At 54.1% G+C, this 11425-nt stretch overlaps 1 protein-coding gene across 1 annotated transcript; it reads right to left on the reverse strand.

The window, feature by feature from the left end:
* Nucleotides 1-950: 950 nt before the first annotated feature.
* LOC140377507 (uncharacterized) lies at nt 951-6981 on the reverse strand. The gene is made up of 2 exons (XM_072462940.1): nt 6908-6981; nt 951-1298 (listed from the first exon to the last, which is right to left on the reverse strand). The coding sequence occupies exon 2, from the start codon at nt 1289-1291 to the stop codon at nt 1097-1099; it is 195 nt and encodes a 64-aa protein (XP_072319041.1). The 5' UTR covers nt 1292-1298; nt 6908-6981; the 3' UTR covers nt 951-1096.
* Nucleotides 6982-11425: the final 4444 nt, after the last annotated feature.

Here is an 11425-nt window from a genome sequence, read left to right on the forward strand (position 1 = left end):
GGTGAATGTGTGTGTTCTGTTTGCATGTTCTCCTCGTGTTCTGCAGGTGAATGAGTGTGTTCTGTTTGCATGTTCTCCTCGTGTTCTGCAGGTGAATGAGTGTGTTCTGTTTGCATGTTCTCATGTTCTGCAGGTGAATGAGTGTGTTCTGTTTGCATGTTCTCCTCGTGTTCTGCAGGTGAATGAGTGTTCTGTTTGCATGTTCTCCTCGTGTTCTGCAGGTGAATGTGTGTTCTGTTTGCATGTTCTCCTCATGTTCTGCAGGTGAATGTGTGTTCTGTTTGCATGTTCTCCTCGTGTTCTGCAGGTGAATGAGTGTGTTCTGTTTGCATGTTCTCCTCGTGTTCTGCAGGTGAATGAGTGTTCTGTTTGCATGTTCTCGTGTTCTGCAGGTGAATGTGTGTGTTCTGTTTGCATGTTCTCCTCGTGTTCTGCAGGTGAATGAGTGTTCTGTTTGCATGTTCTCGTGTTCTGCAGGTGAATGTGTGTGTTGTTTGCATGTTCTCCTCGTGTTCTGCAGGTGAATGAGTGTGTTCTGTTTGCATGTTCTCCTCGTGTTCTGCAGGTGAATGAGTGTGTTCTGTTTGCATGTTCTCATGTTCTGCAGGTGAATGAGTGTGTTCTGTTTGCATGTTCTCCTCGTGTTCTGCAGGTGAATGAGTGTGTTCTGTTTGCATGTTCTCCTCGTGTTCTGCAGGTGAATGAGTGTTCTGTTTGCATGTTCTCCTCGTGTTCTGCAGGTGAATGAGTGTGTTCTGTTTGCATGTTCTCATGTTCTGCAGGTGAATGTGTGTGTTCTGTTTGCATGTTCTCCTCGTGTTCTGCAGGTGAATGAGTGTTCTGTTTGCATGTTCTCCTCGTGTTCCGACCAAATAAATATGAAATAAACTCACATAAATCCATCTCATGTTTTATTACGATCAATGACACAAATACAACACATTTGAATCATAAATTATTCTGGATCAAAACACTTTTATTTAGAGTTCAAAGCAGAACTAAACGTTTTTTACATCTTCAGTTTTTCCAAATGAACTCACGTGTTCACGTTTCTTCTTCACGTGTTTCTGGACGTCAGGGTCAGAACGTTCTGCTTTCAGTCTGTGCTCTGCTCTGGAGGCGGGGCTTGTCCCACGGCTGCGTCTGATTGGCTGGAGCTCCTGAGGGCTCGCTCCGATTGGACGGAGCTCTTCATGGCCTTCTGCATGAGCCAAGTGAACAGATGAACCGAGACGAAGGCTCCGCCCACAGCCCACGCCCAGTTTCTCCTCAGCCAATTGTGAGGCCGCATTTTCAATCTGCGAAAACAAGACAAGCGTCAGCAACAAGAGCGCCCCCTGTGTCTGTGAGAGGAAGAGCGCCCCCTGTGTCTGTGAGAGGAAGAGCGCCCCCTGTGTCTGTGAGAGGAAGAGCGCCCCCTGTGTCTGTGAGAGGAAGAGCGCCCCCTGTGTCTGTGAGAGGAAGAGCGCCCCCTGTGTCTGTGAGAGGAAGAGCGCCCCCTGTGTCTGTGAGAGGAAGAGCGCCCCCTGTGTCTGTGAGAGGAAGAGCGCCCCCTGTGTCTGTGAGAGGAAGAGCGCCCCCTGTGTCTGTGAGAGGAAGAGCGCCCCCTGTGTCTGTGAGAGGAAGAGCGCCCCCTGTGTCTGTGAGAGGAAGAGCGCCCCCTGTGTCTGTGAGAGGAAGAGCGCCCCCCGTGCCTGTGAGAGGAAGAGCGCCCCCCGTGTCTGTGAGAGGAAGAGCGCCCCCCGTGTCTGTGAGAGGAAGAGCGCCCCCCGTGTCTGTGAGAGGAAGAGCGCCCCCCGTGTCTGTGAGAGGAAGAGCGCCCCCCGTGTCTGTGAGAGGAAGAGCGCCCCCCGTGTCTGTGAGGGGAAGAGCGCCCCCCGTGTCTGTGAGAGGAAGAGCGCCCCCCGTGTCTGTGTGAGAGGAAGAGCGCCCCCTGTGTCTGTGAGGGGAAGAGCGCCCCCTGTGTCTGTGAGAGAGGAAGAGCGCCCCCTGTGTGTGTGTGAGAGGAAGAGCGCCCCCTGTGTGTGTGTGAGAGGAAGAGCGCCCCCTGCGTGTGTGTGAGAGGAAGAGCGCCCCCTGTGTGTGTGTGAGAGGAAGAGCGCCCCCTGTGTGTGAGAGGAAGAGCGCCCCCTGTGTCTGTGAGAGGAAGAGCGCCCCCTGTGCCTGTGAGAGGAAGAGCGCCCCCTGTGCCTGTGAGAGGAAGAGCGCCCCCTGTGCCTGTGAGAGGAAGAGCGCCCCCTGTGTCTGTGAGAGGAAGAGCGCCCCCTGTGTCTGTGAGAGGAAGAGCGCCCCCTGTGTGTGAGAGGAAGGAGGAAGAGCGCCCCCTGTGTATGTGAGAGGAAGAGCGCCCCCTGTGTCTGTGAGAGGAAGAGCGCCCCCCGTGTCTGTGAGAGGAAGAGCGCCCCCCGTGTCTGTGAGGGGAAGAGCGCCCCCCGTGTCTGTGTGAGAGGAAGAGCGCCCCCTGTGCCTGTGAGAGGAAGAGCGCCCCCTGTGTCTGTGAGAGGAAGAGCGCCCCCTGTGTCTGTGAGAGGAAGAGCGCCCCCTGTGTCTGTGAGAGGAAGAGCGCCCCCTGTGTCTGTGAGAGGAAGAGCGCCCCCTGTGTCTGTGAGAGGAAGAGCGCCCCCCGTGTCTGTGAGAGGAAGAGCGCCCCCCGTGTCTGTGAGGGGAAGAGCGCCCCCCGTGTCTGTGTGAGAGGAAGAGCGCCCCCTGTGCCTGTGAGAGGAAGAGCGCCCCCTGTGTCTGTGAGAGGAAGAGCGCCCCCTGTGTCTGTGAGAGGAAGAGCGCCCCCTGTGTGTGAGAGGAAGGAGGAAGAGCGCCCCCTGTGTCTGTGAGAGGAAGAGCGCCCCCTGTGTCTGTGAGAGGAAGAGCGCCCCCTGTGTCTGTGAGAGGAAGAGCGCCCCCCGTGTCTGTGAGAGGAAGAGCGCCCCCCGTGTCTGTGAGGGGAAGAGCGCCCCCCGTGTCTGTGTGAGAGGAAGAGCGCCCCCTGTGTCTGTGAGGGGAAGAGCGCCCCCTGTGTCTGTGAGAGAGGAAGAGCGCCCCCTGTGTGTGTGTGAGAGGAAGAGCGCCCCCTGTGTGTGTGTGAGAGGAAGAGCGCCCCCTGTGTGTGTGTGAGAGGAAGAGCGCCCCCTGTGCGTGTGAGAGGAAGAGCGCCCCCTGTGCCTGTGAGAGGAAGAGCGCCCCCTGTGCCTGTGAGAGGAAGAGCGCCCCCTGTGTCTGTGAGAGGAAGAGCGCCCCCTGTGTCTGTGAGAGGAAGAGCGCCCCCTGTGTGTGAGAGGAAGGAGGAAGAGCGCCCCCTGTGTCTGTGAGAGGAAGAGCGCCCCCTGTGTCTGTGAGAGGAAGAGCGCCCCCTGTGTCTGTGAGAGGAAGAGCGCCCCCTGTGTCTGTGAGAGGAAGAGCGCCCCCCGTGTCTGTGAGGGGAAGAGCGCCCCCTGTGTCTGTGAGAGAGGAAGAGCGCCCCCTGTGTGTGTGAGAGAGGAAGAGCGCCCCCTGTGTGTGTGTGAGAGGAAGAGCGCCCCCTGTGTGTGTGTGAGAGGAAGAGCGCCCCCTGTGCGTGTGAGAGGAAGAGCGCCCCCTGTGCCTGTGAGAGGAAGAGCGCCCCCTGTGCCTGTGAGAGGAAGAGCGCCCCCTGTGTCTGTGAGAGGAAGAGCGCCCCCCGTGTCTGTGAGAGGAAGAGCGCCCCCCGTGTCTGTGAGGGGAAGAGCGCCCCCTGTGTCTGTGAGAGAGGAAGAGCGCCCCCTGTGTGTGTGAGAGAGGAAGAGCGCCCCCTGTGTGTGTGTGAGAGGAAGAGCGCCCCCTGTGTGTGTGTGAGAGGAAGAGCGCCCCCTGTGTGTGTGTGAGAGGAAGAGCGCCCCCTGTGCCTGTGAGAGGAAGAGCGCCCCCTGTGCCTGTGAGAGGAAGAGCGCCCCCTGTGTCTGTGAGAGGAAGAGCGCCCCCTGTGTCTGTGAGAGGAAGAGCGCCCCCTGTGTCTGTGAGAGGAAGAGCGCCCCCTGTGTCTGTGAGAGGAAGAGCGCCCCCTGTGTGTGTGAGAGAGGAAGAGCGCCCCCTGTGTGTGTGTGAGAGGAAGAGCGCCCCCTGTGTGTGTGTGAGAGGAAGAGCGCCCCCTGTGCCTGTGAGAGGAAGAGCGCCCCCTGTGCCTGTGAGAGGAAGAGCGCCCCCTGTGCCTGTGAGAGGAAGAGCGCCCCCTGTGTCTGTGAGAGGAAGAGCGCCCCCTGTGTCTGTGAGAGGAAGAGCGCCCCCTGTGTCTGTGAGAGGAAGAGCGCCCCCTGTGTCTGTGAGAGGAAGAGCGCCCCCTGTGTCTGTGAGAGGAAGAGCGCCCCCTGTGTCTGTGAGAGGAAGAGCGCCCCCCGTGTCTGTGAGAGGAAGAGCGCCCCCCGTGTCTGTGAGAGGAAGAGCGCCCCCCGTGTCTGTGAGGGGAAGAGCGCCCCCCGTGTCTGTGAGGGGAAGAGCGCCCCCCGTGTCTGTGAGAGGAAGAGCGCCCCCCGTGTCTGTGTGAGAGGAAGAGCGCCCCCCGTGTCTGTGAGAGAGGAAGAGCGCCCCCTGTGTGTGTGTGAGAGGAAGAGCGCCCCCTGTGTGTGTGTGAGAGGAAGAGCGCCCCCTGTGTGTGTGTGAGAGGAAGAGCGCCCCCTGTGTGTGTGTGAGAGGAAGAGCGCCCCCTGTGTGTGAGAGGAAGAGCGCCCCCTGTGTCTGTGAGAGGAAGAGCGCCCCCTGTGCCTGTGAGAGGAAGAGCGCCCCCTGTGCCTGTGAGAGGAAGAGCGCCCCCTGTGTCTGTGAGAGGAAGAGCGCCCCCTGTGTCTGTGAGAGGAAGAGCGCCCCCTGTGTCTGTGAGAGGAAGAGCGCCCCCTGTGTCTGTGAGGGGAAGAGCGCCCCCCGTGTCTGTGAGGGGAAGAGCGCCCCCTGTGTCTGTGAGAGAGGAAGAGCGCCCCCTGTGTGTGTGAGAGAGGAAGAGCGCCCCCTGTGTGTGTGTGAGAGGAAGAGCGCCCCCTGTGTGTGTGTGAGAGGAAGAGCGCCCCCTGTGCGTGTGAGAGGAAGAGCGCCCCCTGTGCCTGTGAGAGGAAGAGCGCCCCCTGTGCCTGTGAGAGGAAGAGCGCCCCCTGTGTCTGTGAGAGGAAGAGCGCCCCCTGTGTCTGTGAGAGGAAGAGCGCCCCCTGTGTGTGAGAGGAAGAGCGCCCCCCGTGTCTGTGAGAGGAAGAGCGCCCCCCGTGTCTGTGAGAGGAAGAGCGCCCCCCGTGTCTGTGAGAGGAACAGCGCCCCCTGTGTCTGTGAGAGGAAGAGCGCCCCCTGTGTCTGTGAGAGGAAGAGCGCCCCCTGTGTCTGTGAGAGGAAGAGCGCCCCCTGTGTCTGTGAGAGGAAGAGCGCCCCCTGTGTCTGTGAGAGGAAGAGCGCCCCCTGTGTCTGTGAGAGGAAGAGCGCCCCCTGTGTCTGTGAGAGGAAGAGCGCCCCCTGTGTCTGTGAGAGGAAGAGCGCCCCCCGTGTCTGTGAGAGGAAGAGCGCCCCCCGTGTCTGTGAGAGGAAGAGCGCCCCCCGTGTCTGTGAGGGGAAGAGCGCCCCCCGTGTCTGTGAGAGGAAGAGCGCCCCCCGTGTCTGTGAGGGGAAGAGCGCCCCCTGTGTCTGTGAGAGGAAGAGCGCCCCCTGTGTGTGTGTGAGAGGAAGAGCGCCCCCCGTGTCTGTGAGGGGAAGAGCGCCCCCCGTGTCTGTGTGAGAGGAAGAGCGCCCCCTGTGTCTGTGAGAGGAAGAGCGCCCCCTGTGTGTGTGTGAGAGGAAGAGCGCCCCCTGTGTGTGTGTGAGAGGAAGAGCGCCCCCTGTGTGTGTGTGAGAGGAAGAGCGCCCCCTGTGTGTGTGAGAGGAAGAGCGCCCCCTGTGCCTGTGAGAGGAAGAGCGCCCCCTGTGCCTGTGAGAGGAAGAGCGCCCCCTGTGTCTGAGAGGAAGAGCGCCCCCTGTGTCTGTGAGAGGAAGAGCGCCCCCTGTGTGTGAGAGGAAGGAGGAAGAGCGCCCCCTGTGTCTGTGAGAGGAAGAGCGCCCCCTGTGTCTGTGAGAGGAAGAGCGCCCCCTGTGTCTGTGAGAGGAAGAGCGCCCCCTGTGTCTGTGAGAGGAAGAGCGCCCCCCGTGTCTGTGAGGGGAAGAGCGCCCCCTGTGTCTGTGAGAGAGGAAGAGCGCCCCCTGTGTGTGTGAGAGAGGAAGAGCGCCCCCTGTGTGTGTGTGAGAGGAAGAGCGCCCCCTGTGTGTGTGTGAGAGGAAGAGCGCCCCCTGTGTGTGTGAGAGGAAGAGCGCCCCCTGTGCCTGTGAGAGGAAGAGCGCCCCCTGTGCCTGTGAGAGGAAGAGCGCCCCCTGTGTCTGTGAGAGGAAGAGCGCCCCCTGTGTCTGTGAGAGGAAGAGCGCCCCCTGTGTGTGAGAGGAAGGAGGAAGAGCGCCCCCTGTGTCTGTGAGAGGAAGAGCGCCCCCTGTGTCTGTGAGAGGAAGAGCGCCCCCTGTGTCTGTGAGAGGAAGAGCGCCCCCTGTGTCTGTGAGAGGAAGAGCGCCCCCTGTGTCTGTGAGAGGAAGAGCGCCCCCTGTGTCTGTGAGAGGAAGAGCGCCCCCCGTGTCTGTGAGAGGAAGAGCGCCCCCTGTGTCTGTGAGAGGAACAGCGCCCCCTGTGTCTGTGAGAGGAAGAGCGCCCCCTGTGTCTGTGAGAGGAAGAGCGCCCCCTGTGTCTGTGAGAGGAAGAGCGCCCCCTGTGTCTGTGAGAGGAAGAGCGCCCCCTGTGTCTGTGAGAGAGGAAGAGCGCCCCCTGTGTCTGTGAGAGGAAGAGCGCCCCCTGTGTGTGTGTGAGGGGAAGAGCGCCCCCTGTGTCTGTGTGAGAGGAAGAGCGCCCCCTGTGTCTGAGAGGAAGAGCGAGGAGAACGTGGGGAGAACACGGGGAGGACACTCACACCTCTACTCGCGCTTAGCTCCCGCGGCAGACGGAGTGGACGAGAGGAAGGCCACGATGCCCGGCTCGGGGGTCTCGGGGTCACGGGGTCGTCTCAGCGGGTTAGTCTCCTTCAGCCGGTACCAGCCCAAGTGCACCAGGCCCAGAGCGGAGCCCATCACGATCAGAACCTTATAGTTCCTCCAGAACCGAGCCACGCCCATCCTGCTGGACACACGGAGATCTGAGGAGGACGAGAAGATGGACACTCGGTCTGACACGTCTAGAACAAAACCTCATGAGTTCACACAACAGGGTAAAAGTTCACACTACAGGGTCAAAGTTCACACAACAGGGTCAAAGTTCACACTACAGGGTCAGAACCACTATTATATTCCAGATTTAATTCAACATTTTGCCCGTTTGTCCTCGGTAAAGTTTGTAATTCTACTTCCTGTTGGACGTGAGCACAAATATGACACAGGTAGAGGTGATGTCACAGCCGTTACCGTAGCAACCAGGCTGTAAACAAGAGCCAAACTCCACATAAATGACACAACAGTTTACCACAGATGCCCTCCCACCAAACGGAGTCAAAATTGGAAAAACACACATTCGTACAGAGCGCGGCGTCGTCTCTAAACTAAACTAAACCGTATCATTTATAAAACGTACGGACAAAACTCAAACTTGCTCATTCTTAATTTCGCTCGGTTTTTTAACCATTTTAAGCTCATTTTCCCGTGTCAAATCATTTTTACAGATCACAAACTTGAAAACTCATTTAAGCAACATTGACCCCTCTTTTGAAATGAGACCCCTGACGCCGTCTCCATGGGAACGCGTTTAAGTTCAATGCCGCACTGAGCACAAGCCAGACCACCACCAGGAAAGTGACGCAATGCACCTTTAATAACTGCGTTTAAACAGACAAACCGGAAACACAACCGCAAACTTAAAATGTAACACATACTTAAAAACAAAACACATTTTATATTCAGTTACGTAACGTTCCTTCGCGTTCAGATTTGACATTTGTCGTTTTCTACACAAAGTATTTTGTGTTTAAAGCTTTAAAACACAATAGTCCTGACGCGTGTTTAAGTCGTAAACACGTTTGAAAGCTTTAAACACTTTAAACTTCTCTCACCTTCAGAGACGTGCTGCGGCTCCGGGCGGCGCCATCTTTGCCGGGGGTCCTTCTGGGTCCTTCCAGCTACTTCCGGGTCCTCGGCTGAAGCCCCCCCCCGCTCCGCCCGGCACAGATTTACGCACTCACCGTTTCAAATACCACGGCTGTTCCGTTACGACCGCGTTCAAACACGTGACCGGGTGCGTAACACGTCTAAATACAGCGGAAAGACAAAATGTGGCGTTAGTTTTGATCAGGCGCCACGCGGGACACCTCCGTCTGTGCCGCGTTTTTTCCCCTCCGCTTTGTTTATTCTTTATTGACAAAAAAACAACACAGTTACAAAACAAATGTCACAGAAGCAGTTATTTGGACTGGAACGTGTTCAAAAGGACATTAGAAGGACATTATTACATCTTTTTGACTATTTTATGTATTGCTGGGTTTCTGAGGACATTTTATGAGACAGTAATATTAAATACAGATTGGGCGGGAAACTGAAATAAATGCGGTTAAAATTCAGGTTCTAGGGCCTAATCCCAGCTCAAAATGCAGTTAACATTTTCTTTATAAGAGCTTTTCTGTTAAGTGCGTGTGTGTGTGTTTTTTAAGTTATCTGTTCTTTTACTTCTGTACCTACTTCTTGTTGCAACACTGGAATTTCCCCATCATGTGGCCAAATAAAGGCTTATCTTTGCCATCTTGTCCCCTTGGATAACAAGGAACTTAACAAAAAAAATCTTCGATAAAACATTGATATCGTATTAGGCCTATATACAATTATTTTGTCATTAGTCTTATTATAAGAACGTTCAGAAAGTTACACACTAAAACTCACGACCGAAAAACTGTAACAAACGTTCAGAATCAGTTTGCGCACGCCAATTGTGACCAGTTTTTAGTTTAGTTTAGATTTGTGACCAGTTCTTTTAGTTTAGTTTAGATTTGTGACCAGTTCTTTTAGTTCAGTTTAGATTTGTGACCAGTTTTTAGTTCCAAGACGAAGCGCCAGGAAGAATATATAAAACACATGGGGAATTGTGTGTGTTTAATGTGTATTTGTACACTGAATTACCCAACTAACCCTTTACCGCCACAAATACATCACAAAATACACAGTAAGTACCACGTTTGTACCAATAAAACTGGTGTTACTCCAACAGTGAAGTATGAACTAAACTGAGGCGACAGAGACGGGGTTAATCCATAGTTGTTCTGTTTATTATTTCAATAAATTAAAAATTAAATTAAAAAGGTAACAGAATCCCAAAGGGGAGGCGGCCTGCAGCGCTCAGGATTCTCTCCAAAATAAAATCCAAAAGTGTCCTCTGCGTTTCCAGTGTGAACCTTAAACCGAAGCTCTGGAAAAGTCTCTAGAAAACCAGCGTTTGTACAGTGCATACCAGCAGCGTTTGTACAGTGCATACCAGCAGCGTTTGTACAGTGCATACCAGCAGCGTTTGTACAGTGCATACCAGCAGCGTTTGTACAGTGCATACCAGCAGCGTTTGTACAGTGCATACCAGCAGCGTTTGTACAGTGCATACCAGCAGCGTTTGTACAGTGCATACCAGCAGCGTTTGTACAGTGCATACCAGCAGCGTTTGTACAGTGCATACCAGCAGCGTTTGTACAGTGCATACCAGCAGCGTTTGTACAGTGCATACCAGCAGCGTTTGTACAGTGCATACCAGCAGCGTTTGTACAGTGCATACCAGCAGCGTTTGTACAGTGCATACCAGCGTTTGTACAGTGCATACCAGCAGCTTTTGTACAGTGCATACCAGCAGCGTTTGTACAGTGCATACCAGCGTTTGTACAGTGCATACGTCGGAGCTCCGCCCGGAAACCGCTGTAAAAATGTCTGTACAAGATTCAATATGATTATGAGGAATGATCAGGTTTGGCGTTGAAATGGAAACGTGGCAAAACAACGGCGCGAAACGGGTTTGAACGAGGTGAACTTTGACATGCTGGACCGGTTTAAAGGACACATATTCTGCATCGTTTGTGTCGTTGTCCTTTAAACTCGTGTTGTAAGACTTAAAATAATGTTTGTACTGAAAACCACACACAACCTTCTCTTAAATGTGTGTTAGCGCTCGTCAAAATGTGTGTTAGCGCTCCATCTACTGGCAGCAGAGGACACTCCCACGGGGAAATGAACAAAAAGCTAGCTTGCCCTGACGTGCTGATGCAAACACGCGGTGGTAATGTAGAGGTTTTGCGATGGGAACGATTCTGCTGATGATTTACGGCCTTCAAATCGAGCTCCAGACGTCGCCCTTTGACGCCGCAAATCTGGAAAAGGTGTTTTTGTGAGGCTCAGAAGGACAACCTCGCAAACATGAAGGAAACGGGCGCGAATCAAGCTAAAGGCAACTCCAGCCACATTTCTGTTGAGAGAAGAATATCTTATAACAGTAAATTCTGCATAATATGTGTCCTTTAAAGCTGCACTATGTAACTTTTCTCTGGCATTTGATGTGTTCGACTGTTCAAAAAAACCTTGAAATTTGACTAAATTGATAGCAGTAAATGAAGAAATAATCCACGACGACATAATCTTCTTCGTTATTCTAAAGAGGCGCTCTGGATCTTTTCTGGTGAACAGTTCGCCACCTGTTCGTCTCCATGAAAATGCTCGAGCTGAAATGTTCCACAGTGCGGTATTAATCCAGCTGCGTGGAGACAAACGGGCGTCGCCTCCGGGCCAAGTTACGGGTCGGGGGCCTCGTTAGCTTAGATCGCCTCATTTGTGACGTGACAATTTGAGTTTTTGGACCGTTTTCTATCACAAGGTTAGCGTGTTCTGTGCGTACGCGTGGTTTGTACACGACAGCTCGGATCTGTGGAGCGGCGAGCACGCTTACGCAACATTCATCTCTTTCCCAAGTCGAAGAAGCACGAAACGCCACCGCAAACGTTACACGGTGCAGCTTTAGCTCGTCAAAACTCATCACATTTACAAACATTACTCTTCATTTGGGTCATTTTGTGTCGTTTTGTCTCACGTTTGGGTGAAGACGTCGTCCACACTGAAGTGTCTTGGTCATGATTCAAACGGAACAAATGGAATGACATTGGGAATCTCACGAGGAATCACTCATCTACTTTGGTCCTACACTCTTTAATAACTCTCTATGTTAAAATGCAGCAAAAAAATATAGCAAAACGTGCGGTCGACGCCCCGATTCGCGTCTCACCTTTTAAAAATCTACAAAAAAAGCGTATATTTTCAGTCGTTGGTGATTCTGACTGCTAAAAAGTCAAAACGTGTGCTCATTCGCTTCAGATAAAAACTCCTTTACACAATACTATGAAGAATGACCTGTACATGGATAAATAGTGCTCTGATACAGTCTACAGTCGTGCGGAGGCCTACGGGAGCCCGCCAAGGACAAATCTAA

Source organism: Eucyclogobius newberryi, unplaced genomic scaffold (genome assembly GCF_026437365.1).
Source record: "Eucyclogobius newberryi isolate DKJ021-1_F unplaced genomic scaffold, fEucNew1.0.hap1 SCAF_4, whole genome shotgun sequence".
NCBI lineage: Eukaryota > Metazoa > Chordata > Actinopteri > Gobiiformes > Gobiidae > Eucyclogobius > Eucyclogobius newberryi.